We start from the raw sequence: 17854 nt of genomic DNA, 5'->3' as shown, positions 1-17854 counted from the left end.
AGGAATCTGTTTTATTACATATTAATACTGTTTCAAGAGGTTTCTTCTTTTTTAATTTATTTTTATTTTACATTCACTGGTGTTATTACCTACATGTATGTCTGTGTGAGATGTGAGAGACTCTGGAACTGGAGTTGCAGACAGGTGTGAGCTGCCAGGTGGGTGCTGGGAATTGAACCCAGTCTTCTGGAAGGGCAGCCAGTGCTCTTAACCACTAAGTCATCTCTCCAGCCCCCTTAATTTATTTCTTATATAAGATGATATTTTCCAGATATAACTTAAATATTAATTGTTGATGTTAGCACTTGTTTTGTGAAAGACCACCAGAACAACAAGGTGATGAATTTGGGAGTGTCTTTCCTCCCTTCCCTAGCAATTTGAAACTTTTCATCTGTGTGCCACTGTGTCTTATGCTTTACAGATAACAACTGTTACAGGAATGACTCCTATACCACTTGTGGGCTTTGTACTATGCATTACTGCATTTCACCTCCACAGCACCCTGTGAGGCAGCTACTGTGTGTGTCTGTATTCACACAGGGTAAAGTCCTGACCTAGACATGAGGTGGAGCTTGCTTAAGGCTATCAAGATGTCTGTTGCTGAATGCTTTTAGTCTGACTTTAGAATCCATCCTCCTATTATAGTCTGATGTTATTTGTATTCCTGCTTTATTGTACCTGCTGTCAGAGTCTGATTACTCTGCTTACAAGTTAATAATTGACAGCTACCACTCATGGCTGCTAGATTCCTGAATCAAGACTTTATCACTAGCAGCACAGCTAGCAGTGTGCACATGGCTGTGTTTCTATTGGTTTCCCTTGTTCCCTAAGCCTGACATGGATGATCTAGAGTGTTGGAAACGTATCCTGCATGCTGTGAGAGCTGCAGGAGAGCACTGAGCTTGAAAAAGCCATCATTCCAAAGCAAGTTTGTTCTTTATTCCAGTGGGAGACATTATCACTTCATTCTTCAAGATTTTCCACTTACAAACTCCTGATGAAGGATATGCTTCTGTATATGTGTTGCTCTTGTTGGTTAATGAATAAAGCTGCTTTTGCCTATGGCAGGGCAGAATATAGCCAGGCTAGAAGATATGTGGAAGAGAGTAGTTGGAGTCAGGGAGACTCCACGTAGTTGCCTAAGGAGACAGACACTCAGAACCTTACCCAGTCTGGGCAGCCGGGAACCAACAAACAGCCTCCTTCTACAAACTCCTTTCTGAAAACCTAAACAAAGAAGAATTGGGTTTTGTGTTATTGTTATGTACAGCAAGCAACCATACAAGAATGGGGAAGCTCGTGGAGGAATGTTTCACTAGCACTTGATAGTTTTAATTATAGCACCTTTCGGGATGAAAAAATCAAAGACGAATAATATACTGTTTCTTCACTACTTAATAGAATGTTAGTGGTGACTTGTATGGTTCTAAAGTACAGATAACTGTATGTACACTTGTAACTCCATAGTCTTTAATGATTGGAGTTAAGTCATCATCATTGCCAGCTGTGATTATTCTTAAGTATTAGGATGATTCCACTTACAATGTATCATTGGCTCTTGTGTTCTGTACTTTCAGGTGATCAGGCCCGTACTTTTTTCCTACAGTCAGGTTTACCAGCCCCAGTTTTAGCTGAAATATGGTAAGATATTTTCTTTATAAATGCACTTAAGTTTCTGATAGGCTGTTGTTTTTCAATACTATAGTGTTAACATCAGATTGCTTTCATTTGTGCTCTATTATTAAATAAGAATATTTCTTTAGCTCTTTTAGAAATAAATTACACTGAATAAATGATTGAAAAAATCACTTGAAGTTTTGTCCTATAGGAAAAATTTCTAATTCCATTAGAATTCAAGAAAGAATATATGAATTATTATTGAAAACTATTTCTGTACAATTTGACAAAATCTCTAATTCCTATTTTTGTTACCGCATTGTAGTTTCACTTATTTTTATCATCTGTAAACCCCAACGTAGCCATCCCTTTCTTTGCTCCTACTTAAGAAAATATTTGAGAGGAGCTCTTGAGATGCTTGGTGGCTAAGGGCACTCTGGTCTTGTGGAGGACCTGGGTTCAATTCCCAGCACCTACCTGTCAGCTCACAACTATCTGTAACTCCAGTTCTAGGAAATCTGACACTCTTTTATGATGTCTGTGGACACAAGGCACACATGTTGTTCATATACCCACAAGTAGGCAAAACACTCAAACACATGAAGAAATAATAAATTTTTAAAAAATAATTTTAAAGTATCTGGGATTGTGTTTTTAAAATGTATTTATAATAAATAAGATCTTATACCTCATCCTTTTTCCTTATGGAACATTTGTGTGTTTAACAAAATGCTAGTCACAAACATGTTTTCAATTATTTGAACAAGTGAATAAGTTAAACTTAGAATTTACATATCTGCATAAAATACACATACTATGTTGACTTGGGTGTCCTAAAACTCACTCTGTAGGCCAGGCTGGCCCCAAACTTGGAACAATTCTTTTACCTCTGTCTCTATAATGGTTGGTATTTCAGGGTTATGCTCTCATTCCAGGCTTAGAATTATAATATTCTTAAATGGTTATTTTCTGTTCACACTGTTAGATTTCCTCTGCAAACTATAGATTCTGTATGGTCTGTGAGCATTTTGTTAGTTACTGTCTCTGGCTAGTATTTCTTTTTTTTTTTCAAAGAAGTATTTTTTTTATTGATATTTATTGAGCTCTACATTTTTCTCTGCTCCCCTCTCTGCCTCTCCCTACCCCCCTTTCTACTCTCCCCCAAGGTCCCCATGCTCCCAATTTACTCAGGAAATCTTGTCTTTTTCTACTTTCTACTTCCCATGTAGATTAGATCTATGTAAGTCTCTCTTAGTATCCTCATTGTTGTCTAAGTTCTCTGGGATTGTGGTTTGTAGGCTGGCTTTCTTTGTTTTTTTGTTTAAAAACCACCTATGAGTGAGTACATGTGATAATTGTCTATCTGTGTCTGGGTTACCTCACTCAAAATAATGTTTTCTAGCTCCATCCATTCTCCTGCAAAATTCAAGATGTTGTTATTTTTTTCTGCTGTGTAGTACTCCATTGTGTAAATGTACCACATTTTTCTTATCCATTCTTCAGTTGAGGGGCATTTAGGTTGTTTCCAGGTTCTGGCTATGACAAATAAAGCTGCTATGAACATAGTTGAGCACATGTCCTTGTGGCACGGTTGAGCATCCTTTGGATATATACCCAAAAGTGTATATATCCAAACAACCTTGAGGAAGGTTGTTTCCTAATTTTCTGAGAAATCACACTGACATCCAAAGGGGTTGTACCAGCTTGCATTCCCACCAGCAATGCAGAAGTGTTCCTTTTTCCCCACAACCTCTCCAGCATAAGTTGTCATCTGTGATTTTGATCTTGGCCATTCTTACAGGTGTAAGATAGAATCTCAGAGTTGTTTTGATTTGCATTTCTCTGATGACTAAGGATGTTGAACATTTCCTTAAGTGTCTTTCAGCCATTTTAGATTCCTCTGTTGAGAGTTCTCTGTTTAGGTCTATACTCCATTTTATTTTTATTCTTTTGGTGTCCAATTTCTTGAGTTTTTTGTATATTTTGGAGCTCAGATCTCTGATCTTTTCCTATTCTGTAGGCTGTCGTTTTGCCTTGTTGACTGTGTCCTTTGCTTTACAGAAGCTTTTTTTTTTTCAGTTTCAGGAGGTCCCATTTATTAATTGTTTCTCTCAGTGTCTGTGCTTGCTGGGGTTCTATTTAGGAAGTGGTTCCCTGTGCCAATGCATTCAAGTGTACTTCCCACTTTCTCTTCTATAAGGTTCAGTTTGGCTTTTTTTATGTTGAGGTCTTTGATCCATTTGGACTTGAGTTTTGTGCATGGTGATAGATATGGGTCTATTTTCATTCTTCTATATGTTGATATCCAGTTATGCCAGCACCACTTATTAAATATGCTTTCTTTTTTCCATTTGATATTTTTTGCTTCTTTGTCAAAAATCAGGTGTTCGAAGATGTGTGGATTGATATCTGGGTCTTTGATTTGGTTCCATTGGTCCTCCTGTCTGTTCTTATGCCAATACCAGGCTGTTTTCAGTACTGTAGCTCTGTAGTAGAGTTTGAAGTCAGGGATTGTGATGCCTCCAGAAGTTCTTTTATTGCACAGGATTGTTTTGGCTATCCTGGGTTTTTTGCTTTTCCATATGAAGTTGAGTACCATTCTTTCATGGTCTTTGAAGAATTTTTCTGGGATTTTGATGGGCATTGCGTTGAGTCTGCCTGACTAGTATCTCTTACTGTGCACGTTTTCTATTATTCATATATATATATATATATATATATATATACATATATATATATATATGCCTAACTAAGTGCTGGTCTACATGTGAGTGCTTTATCATTGTTTTTATTTTCTCAACCTCAGCAGTAATTTTGCTTCCTCATTGCCACCCCATGTATTGATGTACTCCCCTCATTCTCCTTTTAGGGCCTTATCAGATCTGAACAAGGATGGGAAGATGGATCAGCAGGAGTTCTCCATAGCTATGAAACTCATCAAACTAAAGCTTCAAGGCCAGCAGTTGCCTGTAGTTCTCCCTCCTATCATGAAACAGCCCCCTATGTTCTCTCCGCTGATCTCCGCTCGTTTTGGTATGTATGCATTCATTTATCACCTTTATTTGTTGTTAAGCTTGGTTCTTTGGGGATCAGGAAAGGATTTATTAGCACAAAATGACAATTATCAGACTTCCAAGTTAAGCTTCATACCTTTAAGAGAAGAGATCTTAATTAATAGCTAAGTGTCCATGTCTGGTTTTGCCAGAATCCTCTGTCACAACTCCTATAAATGATCTGCCTCCTTAGTTACAACAGACTCAAATCACTATTCCTAATTAGTTTCTTCTATCTCTCCTGGAAGGAGAAAGCAGGATGCTAAGTGTTAGAAACTGCAGAAGGGAGGTGATGGGGACATGGTGTCAAGGAGAAATAGTGGCTACAAAATTATGGTTACAGACAATAAATTCTGGTGTTCTGCTGTATGATAGGGTGACTATGGTCAACAGCTTTGCATTGTGTATTCCAAAGTAACTAGGAGAGAAGATTCTGAATGTTTTTAGCATGGATAAATGACAAATGCTTGAGGTGGTAGATGTACTAACTACCCTGGTTTGGTTAGCATATATGTTTCCATGTATCAGAATACCACACTGTACCTCAGAAATAGGTACAGGATGTGTCCTTAATAGTAAATAAATAAAACAAGATGACTGAATAAATTTAAACTCACCTGATTTGTGTGGTAATTTAAAATCACAAATGTGTAGAATTTCTTTAATTTAAAGATTAATTAGCCAGATAAATTGAGGCCAAAAAATTGCAAACTTTTTCCTAATTAATTTATACACTCTTCAGAAATTACTGGTTAATATGCTTTCCATATAATTTTGACTAGTCAATTTATTAATTATATGTAAAAAGCACTCATTTTGAATGAAATATTCAATAAGGTATTTTTGTGTTAAGAAATGCATTTCTTTATACCAGATACTAGATTTAACACACTGTATCCTTCCACTCGTGTACTCAGCTGTAGTGATAAACACCAAACCACCGGGTGGACACACTGTTGTAGTGTCCCGCAGTTAAGGAAATAAGTCACACTTTTTTAAAAGATTTGTCTTTAATTTATAGATATATAACTTATAAAAAAGTGAAATATGTGGCATGTTTGCCAATAATACATATACATAAACATGTCTACCACTAACTAGAACCTGTTTTGTCTGAGAAATGAGCATGTGGAGTCTAGTAATGTGGCAGCACTAGATCTGTTTCCTTACACAAAAAACCATACAATCAGATAACATTTTAGCTTCGAGATAGTGTTTTTAGTTGACAATGATTGCTTTGTCTTAGTGGTAATGGGAGAAAAAAGTCAAGTGATGTCTGGGCTCGCTTGTAGCGCATGCATGGCAGATGATTGACACTCAGAGCAGTAGAATATCTCCTTCACCTCAGGTTCAAAGCTGCTTTAAGGAGTATTTTAAGGATGGTTTGCCCATGGTGTTTCTACAAACATCGGGGCTGCTTCTTGTGCTGTAACTTGTTTTTTGGCGTGTATTTTATAGTTGACTTGGTACCACTAGAAAATGTGTTCTCTTTTGTCTTTAGGGATGGGAAGCATGCCCAATCTGTCTATTCCTCAGCCATTGCCTCCAGTTGCACCTATAACAACACCCTTGTCTTCTGCAACTTCAGGGACCAGTATTCCTCCCTTAATGATGCCTGCTCCCCTAGTGCCTTCCGTTAGTACATCATCATTACCAAATGGAACCGCCAGTCTCATTCAGCCTTTATCCATTCCTTACTCTTCTTCAAGTAAGTGTCTAGTGAGCGAGACATGTGAAGGAAGCCGCTGTTATATTTGTTGTTCAAAGACTTCCTTCTTTGTGGAATTGTCTAGTACAGATCTTTTCCCTTTTATCTCTCTCCTTCCCCAGCATTGCCTCATGCATCATCTTACAGTTTGATGATGGGAGGATTTGGTGGTGCTAGTATCCAGAAGGCCCAGTCTCTGATTGATTTAGGATCTAGTAGGTATGAATATTTAACACATATAACCTTGTCTACTTTCAATGTGGGTTTTTATTTAATAAGCCTTGGACTTATCCAGGTTGTTCTTTGTAATGGACAAGTATAAATACTTAGATAAGCTTTCTCTTTTGTTGCTGATTTTTTTGTTTTTTGGGAAGGGTCTCACTGTATTCCTTGCTGTCCTGGAACTCACTCTGTAGACCAGGCTGGCCTCGAACTCAGAGATCCGCCTGCTTCTGCCTCACAAGTGCTGGGACTAAAGGTGTGCATCACCATGCCTAGCTGTGGTGTTATTTTTAAAATTTTAGAAAACATAAGTGTCATTTATTACCTGCCATAGAAGTCATCATAGTTCTTTCAAAACAGTTGCAAAGAGTTACGTTTCACCCAGAAAAATATTGCCTTGTAGCTTAATCATTGATTTCTGTGACCTTATTCTTTTCTTAACATCACTGAGCCATAGTTTAACAAAGTAACAAATGTAGACAATAATATCTTTTAAGTGTGTTTGAAAGATAAGAAATGCCATTTGAAATGACCCTGGACAGTAAGATGTTTGGAATTAATAGGTTCTTAATAGATGGAGTTGCATGTGTCTGTTGCCATTATATTGTATAAGGAATGATTCTTAATGTCTTTGTCTTAATTAAATGTATTTTATTTGGTAACATAAAATTTTAATACATTTCATTATAGCTCAACTTCCTCAACTGCTTCCCTCTCAGGGAACTCGCCCAAGACTGGGACCTCAGAGTGGGCAGTTCCTCAGCCTTCAAGATTAAAGTATCGGCAAAAATTTAATAGTCTAGACAAAAGCATGAGTGGATACCTCTCAGGTAACTGGATTATAGTGGTTATGAGACCATTAGTCTTCTATGTAAACTTCTTTTGAAAAACTGTTATTTGAATCTGTGCTTTGTCTTACCTAAAGTTCTAACATTTAGGACATTCAGAAGGCATTTCATACATAAGAATAGTGCACATGTACAATTATTGAAAGATGATACAACCTGATTGCTTTCTTCACGTTCTTATGCCAAGTTAGGTACAAAGGTGTACATCCCACTTTTTGGAAAAGAATTTCTCAGGAAGGTCAGTCTTCGTCTTGTAGCCTCTGAAGTGAATGAAAACCCAAACCACAGAGTGTGGTGGTGGTTACATCTAGCCTTAGATCTCTTTGAGAGAAAGTGCGTTTTCTCTGCTTGCCCTTTTCATTGCTCGCTCTTTGTGCTCTAACTCAAATGTGTCTGAGTTCAGTTTAGCATATTCTATAGATTGACAGAGGATGGTGACATGGTGGTTCCTGGGGCACACACTGACAATAGGCAAGTGTGTGCCACCTCTGGGTATCACACTCCCTCTTCTCTCAGCACTAATTCTCTGGTCAGACATCGTAAATGATGATAAAGAACGGGGATTGGGAAAGAATGCGGTTCCTGTTGGAGTCATGGCTGGGCAGTAATGCAGTTCATAGAGAAAAGGGAGCAGTTTGGGAGAGTGACATGATGGGAACAGAGAAGTTTTAGACATACTTTTTTTTTGAGATGCCTGTGAAACACACATGTAGGATTTTGGTTGGATTTCGGAATATAAATACAGAGGTGAAGTTTGGGCTGTGGATGTGCACGTAGGGCTCATCAGGCTTTAGATGCTTGTTGAAAACAGAGAAAAGTGTGTTCAGGAGTCCTGGGAGCAATGACAGCTCTTATAGACCATGTAGCAGGAGAGACAGTGAAGAATAAGGGACAAAGGAAGAACATGCAGGGAGAGAGGTGTGTGGGGGATCAAGGCTGGAGAGTTCACCTCCATGCTGGTTTCTTGACCCTTGCTCTCAGAGCTGTAAGTAGCACTGTCTCGCTAGAAGAACATGGAGGAGCATTCCATCCTCACTGATTCTAGACTCTGAACTCTTTGGAGCAGGACTGTGTTTGATTACTATGGAATACTCAATACCTGGCCCCTGGCACAAACATTTTCACAGTAAATGTTCCAGGAAAGCAGCAACACTTTTTGCATGACTTAAAAGAGACTGAAGAAATCTCTGTGGTTTTCTCTCCCAATCAGGTTTTCAAGCTAGAAATGCCCTTCTTCAGTCAAATCTGTCCCAAACTCAGCTGGCTACCATTTGGTGAGTCTGCCCATTAACGATTTCAGCTATAGATTCTCCATTATCAGAAATCCCTCCAGAAGGTTGTTTTGGAAAAAACAAATAGAAAACTAATCATTTCTGTTGGAATTTGTGACTCAAGCATGCTCCATAAAAGTGGGAATTGGAAAGTTAATATTCAGTTGGGATGCATATGTTCTAGAGAACTGAGCCTTTATTTTATAGGTGACACTGTAAGTTTTTATATAATGACTTTTGTTGCAATTCAGAGATCATTTCATTTTTAATATAGTGAATTGAACATGAAATATGATAAACCACTTTCTCAGAATGGGCAATAGTCATAATGAGTCTTCCCTCTGTTTTGTGGGCTATGAAAATTAAGGGTAAAAATTGACTCATTTTTCTGTATATGTTTATATTTCACTAAAATATATTAACCTAGCATTTACATTATCATTATTATTACTCATGAAAATAAAAGCTATACTCTTAAAAAAAAGGGGGGGGGCTGGAGAGATGGCTCAGAGGTTAAGAGCATGCCTGCTCTTCCAAAGGTCCTGAGTTCAATCCCCAGCAACCACATGGTGGCTCACAACCATCTGTAATGAAGTCTGGTGCCCTCTTCTGGCCTGCAGGCATACACACAACAGAATATTGTATACATAATAAATAAATAAATATTTTTTTAAAAAAAAGCTATACTCTTAAGTTAGTCAGTAAAAACTCTTAGTGGCCTTGGTAAATTGTGACTATTCACTTTTCCTGTAGGACTCTGGCTGACATTGATGGTGATGGACAGTTGAAAGCTGAAGAGTTTATCCTGGCAATGCACCTCACTGATATGGCCAAAGCTGGACAGCCGTTACCCCTGACTTTACCTCCTGAGCTTGTTCCTCCGTCTTTTAGGTCAGTGTCTCTGGAGCCGCAGAGCTGTGGTTTCAGTTTGTTGAAGCCTATGCTTTAGTTTAGAGGAGACTAAATATATACTCTATCCTTTGATTTTCATGTTCCATGAGTCATGTTGGAAAAGCATAGATAACAGGAGTTGTTTTCACCATGGTGGAGAGAAGGAAACTCATCAGTTTAACTAAAAAGATTAAGAAAAACTTGCTCAAGTATAGCAGTCAGCTGAATCTATACTTTGTACATATAACTAAAGGCCATATTGTATTTTAAATAGTCTTAGTCCTGTGTTTTAAGTATTAAGTTCTTTTCATTGTTAGTAGCCTGTATTTTTTAGTCTGAAAATTCTTAGACTATGTGATGCTTTTTGTTGTTTGTTTTTCTTAGAGGGGGGAAGCAAATTGATTCCATTAATGGAACTCTACCTTCGTATCAGAAAACACAAGAAGAAGAACCACAGAAAAAATTGCCAGGTGTCTATCTTACACTTTAATTATTTTATTAATAATTATTTTATTAATTATTTATTGATCATATTTACTTTAAATTTTATTTTGAAGTGCAAATAAATATTTAGTGTTATATACCTAAAAATTATGTTATATAAAGAAATTACAAGGTGAAATTTGTCTGTGTGTGTGTGCATTCCTGGGGACTGAATCCATGGACTTAAGTAAACTGACCAAACATTTATATCACTGAACAGTAATACCAGTCCATTGGAATGTTTCTAATTATTTATTCATTTTAACAAAGAGTAAAACTGAAAATGATGAAGGAATAAGGGAGAGTGTATATATTTGGAAAATTAGGGAAATGAAATCAGATCAAGCTCTGTAATGAAATTTTTAGCTTTGAAAAAGTTTTAACTATTTATTGAAAGAGTGTATACATAATTATTTTAAATTATTAAAAAGTTAGTGAAAAGACTGGGGTTATAGTTCAATAATAGAATGTTTGGCCAGCTGAAGCAAGGCCCTGAGTTTGAACTCCAGCACTGCAAACCAAACCAAACAAGAAAACTACCTTCTTCAAAAAGTTCATGTCATATAGCAGATAATACACAATCTTGGTTATTTGAAAAAGGCACTGAGAAAAGGTAAACCAATATTTTTATTGGCGTGGATAGTCAAAATATATTTGAATAGATTCAAACATAGAAAATTGTGGGTTTTTGAATTAATGTTTTTACAGGAAAGTAAATTCTTTCCTATTTACATTTTAGATAAAAGTATCCTAAGGAGAAATAGCCAGAGAGTAAGAGCACTCAATGGCTACTAGGCCACAGTGTTTTGAACTAGATAAGAGATTCTGTAGACTGTGGGAGAAAGCATACACTCTCTCCCTCCTTCATTCCTTTCTCCCCTTTTAGTTACTTTTGAGGATAAACGGAAAGCCAACTATGAACGAGGAAACATGGAACTGGAGAAGCGACGCCAAGCCTTGATGGAGCAGCAGCAGAGGGAGGCTGAGCGAAAAGCCCAGAAAGAAAAGGAAGAGTGGGAGCGAAAACAGAGAGAATTACAAGAACAAGAATGGAAGAAGCAACTGGAATTGGAAAAACGCTTGGAGAAGCAGAGAGAACTGGAGAGACAGCGGGAGGAAGAGAGGAGAAAGGAGCTAGAAAGACGAGAGGTCATTTTCGAGTTCTTTCCTAAGAAAGTCACTGGTTTAATGAGGGAGCGCATGGCATCTGCTGAAACTATGATGACCTTTCTGTTGTGACTTCCCCCCAGTGTCATGCCACTCTATCACTTCCCTTTCTGTGTAAGGGCTTTAAGGTTCATGGAAACCTTACCCTGTGCAGGTGAGGCCCCAAGCAGAGGAGGACTGAGTGCCTAGCTCAGCTGAGTGAAGAGCTACAGTGAATTTGACAGCAGGAGGTCTCTGGGTGCCTGCAAGCTTAGGACTCAGAATCAGTCTGAAGACTTGAGGCATAGGCAGATGAAGCTACACAGAGGAGTCCAGAAGCGACCTAGTATTACAGAGGTGCCTAGAAACACTGGTTGTTTTTAATGGGCCAGGGATGGAACACAGTAAATTACAGTACTTTGAAGAATTGTAAATGGAATTATTTCTCTTCTTTATCAGAATAAAGGCATGATTATTTCTCTTGCTTTTTATACCATGAAGCCGTCCTTTAGCTTATTAAAAGAAGAATGACTTAACAAAACGATGACTCTGTGATGCAATGAAAAGTGATAAATGAAAGCCATTTTTGTGGGTATCTTAGGGCCCATTGAGAAAACCAGATTTTCTTACCTGCCCTTAGGTATTATGGCCACTCAGTTCTAAAGAATGTCATCCCATGAGTTTTTGAATCGTGCAATTTTTTAATTTAAAAATTAACAATAATTTGGTATTTACAGGCAGCAAAACAGGAGCTTGAAAGACAGCGTCGTTTAGAATGGGAAAGAATCCGTCGACAGGAACTTCTCAATCAAAAGAATAGAGAACAAGAAGAAATCGTCAGGCTGAACTCTAAAAAGAAGAGTCTCCATCTTGAGTTGGAAGCAGTGGTATGGCTAAAGTTTACATGGGTATTATCAGAACAATGCTGGCATTACCCGTCCAGGGTTTGTGTAAATAAAAAGGATTCAGTTACTTAAAAGGAAAAGAAAAAAAAAGCTGCTTACCACATGATCTCTTTTACAGTTTTTCTTAGTTTGAAAACTAGTTTTCCACTGATAGTCACTCTACTTAACTGATGTTTGACATCAAATGTTAGAGGTCAAGTTCTTTGAAATGTAGGATGAGAAGATAGAAAGATCTAGAATCCCATGAGCCTAGCCTTGCTAGAATGTCAAGAGTCAGCATGATGAATGCTTACCTGTGCACTGGAACCAAATTTAGTTCTTCTGTACTAGTTGCTTAATACTTTTTTTTTTTTGTTGGCTTGAGTGGCATTGAAATAATTTTAAAAAATAAAGTATTATGCTAGACAGTGGTGATGTACACCTTAATCCCAGCACTTGGGAGACAAAGGCAGGTGAATCTCTGTGAGTTCAAGGCCAGCCTGGTCTACAGGGCAAGTTCCAGGACAGCCAGGGCTACACAGAGAAACCCAGTGTTGCAAAAATTAATAATAACAGCAACAACAACTAAATACTTAAAACCATGATATTTTTAGTCAGAAAGGTGTTATTTTATGACCCTAAATTACTTTGTATACAAACCATAGTTATTAATCATGCCACAGTGCTACAACAGAGATTTTTTAAATATTTTTAATTTTTTTTATTGAGCTGTATATTTTTTCCCTCCCTTCTTCCCCTCTCCCTTTTGCCCTCTCCCATGATCCCCACGCTCCTAATTTACTAAGGAGATTTTTACACCAGAGATCTTAAACCTTTAGCTTCTGTATGCTATGTGTATATTAGAACCATCACCTTGATGTTGTATTTTTTTCTTAAAAATGGGAGATTGGACTGACCAGATCAAGGCACTTGCTGCTGAGGTCAATCTCCGGACCAATATAGTACAAAGAGAAAATTGACTCCCAGAAATTGTTCTCTGACCTGTGTGCATACCCACACAATAAATAAATATAAAATAATTTATCATAAGAAAAGACCTTAATGTCGCCTGTTTTTCCTTTAACACAGTATCATGGGTCAGTGTCTGGAGAGGTTCAGTCTGTACTTATACATGTTAAAGATAAAATAAGCTCTGGAGTCTATGCAACATGTTCCTTTTAGTGTGTATTTTTCAAATATAAGACATGTTATCCAGTCAGACTTTAATCAGTGATAACTCAGTTTTTCTCACCTCACTATTTGACAGCTAGAACTGTAATAACAGAACACCACAGGCTGGGAAGGCTGAACAGCAGAAATGTTCACAGTTCCAGAGGCCAGAGTCAGGGTTTGTGTCCTGGTGAGGTCTCAGTCTGTCCGCACATGTCCTTCTCTGTGACGGGCATTTCTGTTGCATTTTCTGTCTGTTCTTCTTATAGTGACACACTAGTTCTATTGGATTAGGGCCCATTCCAAAGACCTTTTTTTGAACCAGTTGCCTCTTTAAAATATGTTTCTCTAAATATTAGCTAAATTTTGCTTGGAGGGTGAGGTGGCAGTTCATCCTTATGCCCCACCTCTCCCTTTATCTAAGACCTTATTGAAGAATGTTTGCTGTCTGTTTTTTTCCTTCCCCAGGAAAGGAAGGTTACTCTTTCATAAGGAGAAAAGGATTGAAACTCAAAAGTTTCCTCTGGATATTGTTTAACTAAAGGAGATTAAAAAATAACATTGAAGGTAGAAAAAAAGCCAGAGAACATTTAAAGAATAAATTAAATATACTTTGAGATTGTTATGGTAGTTATAAATACATAATTCAGAAAAAATTCAGTGTGTTATATTTGTGCTTTTTCACATAGCATAGGGGATCTTGCTCTCTGAGAATGATTTGCTTCTTGCTGATAACTCTTCATATAAATGAATGTAAAATGGATCTCACTGGATTGTAGACCAGACTGACAATGGATCATGCATTTGATCTTCCTATAGAATTTTTTTTTTACCATATAAATGATTGTGATTTTCCTATAGAATGGAAAACATCAACAGATCTCAGGCAGACTTCAAGATGTCCGAATCAGAAAGCAAACACAAAAAACTGAGCTAGAAGTTTTGGATAAGCAGTGTGACCTGGAAATTATGGAAATCAAACAACTTCAACAAGAACTTCAGGTAGGTCTTTTGCAGCTGAATGGTCCATAAACACATGCAGTCGTCAGCAGTTCTTCATAATAGATAGTTGCTTTGGGAGTTGTAAGCCCCTGACTTCTTGGCAGACCTATGATAGAAAAGATCAGAAAGTCCATAGGATAGATGTGAGCTAGGTTCTGCTTAAATTTATACATAAATAAATATGTATACTTTGAACTTTAATAAAAAATTCTTTATATCTGTTTAGTTCATTTACAGATCATGGCATTAACGTTGTCTGACATGGGTTTACTCTGCTGCAAAAGTGGCATCTTCCTGTTCTCGCACTTGGCAAGTGAGCAGGGCAGGCCAATAATCCCTCTAATGTGGGGAAGTCCTCATGGTTTGACCACTTCCCACAGCCTTTTCCCTTATCACTATAGCACTGGGAGTCGTGTGTCAGTCCTGGAATTATGACAGGACACCCATATTCACACCATATCATATGTTACAGTAAAACTGTTACTATTAAGTTGAGGAATTTCTGATTTGAAGTTACTGTTTTCAGAACTGTGGTGAGAGGAGATTAAGTGTCTCTCTCAGAGACCTGTCCCTTTGCTTGTGGAGTCTGGTTTATTTATTGCTACTTGAGAATAGGGCACTAGAAGTCTTTTCCACTGGAGAGGCCTCCCACATAGCGTCTTTACTGCAAGTGTGAATAATCTGTCTTCCCCTTGTCGCAGCAGAGCCCTTTCTCACGTGGTTTAAAACTGCTTCCCTATTTCTCCCTGAGACTGCAGTCCCTGTTTGATGCGTACTTGTGCGTTACAGATACATGGCCTGCCTACCTGTGTGGTCTTGTGCATAGAAGCCCCTCTCACTCTGCCAACTGTTGTCCGTTACAGTGCGGAAAAGTTCAGGTCTCTAGACACTCTCCAGTGGTGAAGGAATTCTTTATTACCTTTAAACTTCAGCTGGCCATTCATAAGCATTTGCTTAAGTATTTTCTTTTTATAGCCTATATAATTCTACACTACAACCTTGTATTTCTATTCTGAGTCTTAGAAGTTTTATCAGGTTTTAAATTTAAAGAAATATTCTTAGACATTATATTGTTTTAATCAGATTCTAATTTTCTTTTTAAAGGAATATCAAAATAAGCTTATCTATCTGGTACCTGAAAAGCAACTACTAAATGAAAGAATTAAAAACATGCAGCTTAATAACACACCTGGTAAGTCTCTAAGTTTTGTTTTGTTTCCTTTCTGGATAATTGTTTTAATATAGTGTTATTTTAAAATGGCATTATTCCCCTAAAATAATATTTTGCCTGTAAATTAAAATTTTTTAAATAATGTGAAGAATATTATCATAAGTTGTAATAGCTGCTCATCTTATTGCCATGACCAGATCCCTGATGAGGTAGGAAGCTAAAGGGAGGAAGTAATCAGTGGGAAAGCGTGATCCTGTGTGGGAATAGTGTAGGGAAACTGCATGTAAAAGAGTGAAATTGGCCTTATTTTTTTCCCATACATGAAAATAAATTGAAAATGAATTACAGGCCTAAGCTTGGGCATAGTAGCTCATGCCTGTCCCAAAACTTTGTAGATGGAGGCAGGAGGATTGTCATGAATTTGAGACCAGTCTGGACTGCACAGCAAATTCCGTGTCAGCCTGGACGAAAGAATGAGAACATGTCTCAAAACAACAACAAAGATAGATTACAACCTAAATATAAAATACAAGCTATAAAACTTCTGAAAGAGGGCAAACAAAAGTACCTCGATATCCTTTGCAGTCATTTTTAATATAATATTTTTATTCTTTGAGAATTTCATACAATGTATTTTGATCATATTTACTCCCTCTCCTCCCCTAACTCCTCTCAGATCCACCCCACTTTTTCATCTCACCTCCAACTTCATATCCTCTTTTTTTGTTTTAGCAGGATTTTTAAAAACTATTTAATTTATTTGTGTCTTCACATATGTCTTGGCAGTACATGTGTGCAGTGCTTGAAGTGACCAGAAGAGGGCATTGGATCCACTAGAATTGAAGTTACAACTGTGGGATACCATGTGGGTGCTGGGAATCAGACCCCAGAGGTCTGGAAGAGCAGCCAGGGCTCTTAACTACTGAAGCATCTCTTCAGCCACATTGACAGTTTTTTTTTAAATCACCAAAAATAGAAAAATGGATTTAGGAAATTTTCATAGAAATAGTTTTTGATATTACCAAAAGCTCAAGAAATAGGAAATAAGCCATTGTACATCAAACTGAAAGGATTCTGCATAGCCAGTGAAGTACCCAAGATGAAAAGGCAGTCCACAGACTGAGAGAAAATATCTATGAATCATTTATCTGATAGGGGCTTGATTCCAAAATATATAAGGAATTCATACAATCTAATACCAAAAAATATCCCCAAAACAAACAGAAAAATTCCATATGGCCCAACTTAAAAATGGGCAGAAAACTCGAATAAGCAGTTCCCCAAAGAAGAGATAAAATGACCAGTAGGTATTTGAGATGTGGTCACCATGGCTAAACACTGAATTATTGTCGTGCCCGCCTTGACCAGCAAGGAAGATGCAACACCGGAGCTCTTCTTGCAAGCAGTTTATTTAGGACCTTGTTCTCTTTCTCTCTCTCTCTCTCCCCGGGCAAGCCTCTCCCAGCCTTTAAAAAGGCACAGGCCGCCAACCCCGGATTGCCAGGTGGGCACTGCCCATAGGTCCACACATATGCAAGCAGCTGACAATCATTGCGTGATAATAGCATGAGTCAGGCCTTAACCATGATCGGAGTTGATTATCACAGAGAGCACTCGCTTTTGGGATCTCTGAGGGCGGAAGCCAGCACCATCAGGTGCGGCTCCATGCAGCTCTCTACAAATTATCCCCTCAGACTGTTAGGATAGATGTTATCCAAAGGTGAAGAAATATGAGTTTACGGTAAGAGAGGAAAATCTGGCACACCATTGATGAGAATGTAAATCAGAGACTATAGAAAGTAGTAAGGCAGATCCTTAAATCATTAAAAATTAAGCTACCATATGACCCACATCTGAGTGTAGATCCAAAAGAAATGAATCCTTTGTCTCAAAGGACTATGTCCACTCTTGTGTTTATGGTGGCTCCTGCACAATAGCCAAGGGTGGAATCAGATGCCCATCAACAGGAAAGCAGGTAGAGAAAAATGTATGTGCGTGCACATACATCCACACAAAACGGAATATTCTTCCTTAAAAAAGAGGAAACAGTGCCAAATGTGACATTGTGGATAATCTGGAGGCTGTAGACTCAGTAAAATAAATCAGCCATGGAAATAAAAAAAGTGCATGGTGTCACATGTGAAATTTGAAAACATCGAACTCAGAGAAATAGAGTAGAATGGTGCTTACCATAAAAATGGGTTTTACCACAAAAAGGGATTAGGTATGTTAAAGCAGAATAGCTATAATGTAGACTACTATGCAGATGGAACTAGATCTACATGTCCTAATGGTAAGATATATTGTTAAATTTAAAACAACTTAGGACTGATGTGTGGCTCAGTAACAGAGTGCTTATCTAGCATGCATGTGTCCATTGTTCACTAT

At 37.7% G+C, this 17854-nt stretch overlaps 1 protein-coding gene across 4 annotated transcripts in view; it reads left to right on the top strand.

Annotated features, from left to right (window-relative positions):
- The window catches only part of LOC121439548 (intersectin-2), a 111309-nt gene that overhangs the window by 27263 nt on the left and 66192 nt on the right, over positions 1-17854 (top strand). For all 4 annotated transcript variants that reach the window (XM_041640053.1, XM_041640054.1, XM_041640052.1 and 1 more), the window contains exons 4-15: positions 1578-1641; positions 4487-4650; positions 6172-6378; positions 6501-6597; positions 7291-7430; positions 8659-8722; positions 9473-9610; positions 9995-10080; positions 10980-11242; positions 11977-12126; positions 14155-14295; positions 15400-15487. In XM_041640053.1, coding sequence (XP_041495987.1) covers positions 1578-1641; positions 4487-4650; positions 6172-6378; positions 6501-6597; positions 7291-7430; positions 8659-8722; positions 9473-9610; positions 9995-10080; positions 10980-11242; positions 11977-12126; positions 14155-14295; positions 15400-15487 — 1602 coding nt within the window. The remainder of the gene's footprint in view (positions 1-1577; positions 1642-4486; positions 4651-6171; positions 6379-6500; positions 6598-7290; positions 7431-8658; positions 8723-9472; positions 9611-9994; positions 10081-10979; positions 11243-11976; positions 12127-14154; positions 14296-15399; positions 15488-17854) is intronic.

This window comes from Microtus oregoni, unplaced genomic scaffold, assembly GCF_018167655.1.
Source record: "Microtus oregoni isolate MIOR12 unplaced genomic scaffold, Mior012 000062F_ref0000492, whole genome shotgun sequence".
Taxonomy (NCBI): Eukaryota; Metazoa; Chordata; class Mammalia; order Rodentia; family Cricetidae; genus Microtus; species Microtus oregoni.
This window is presented reverse-complemented; position numbering and strand designations above follow the sequence as displayed.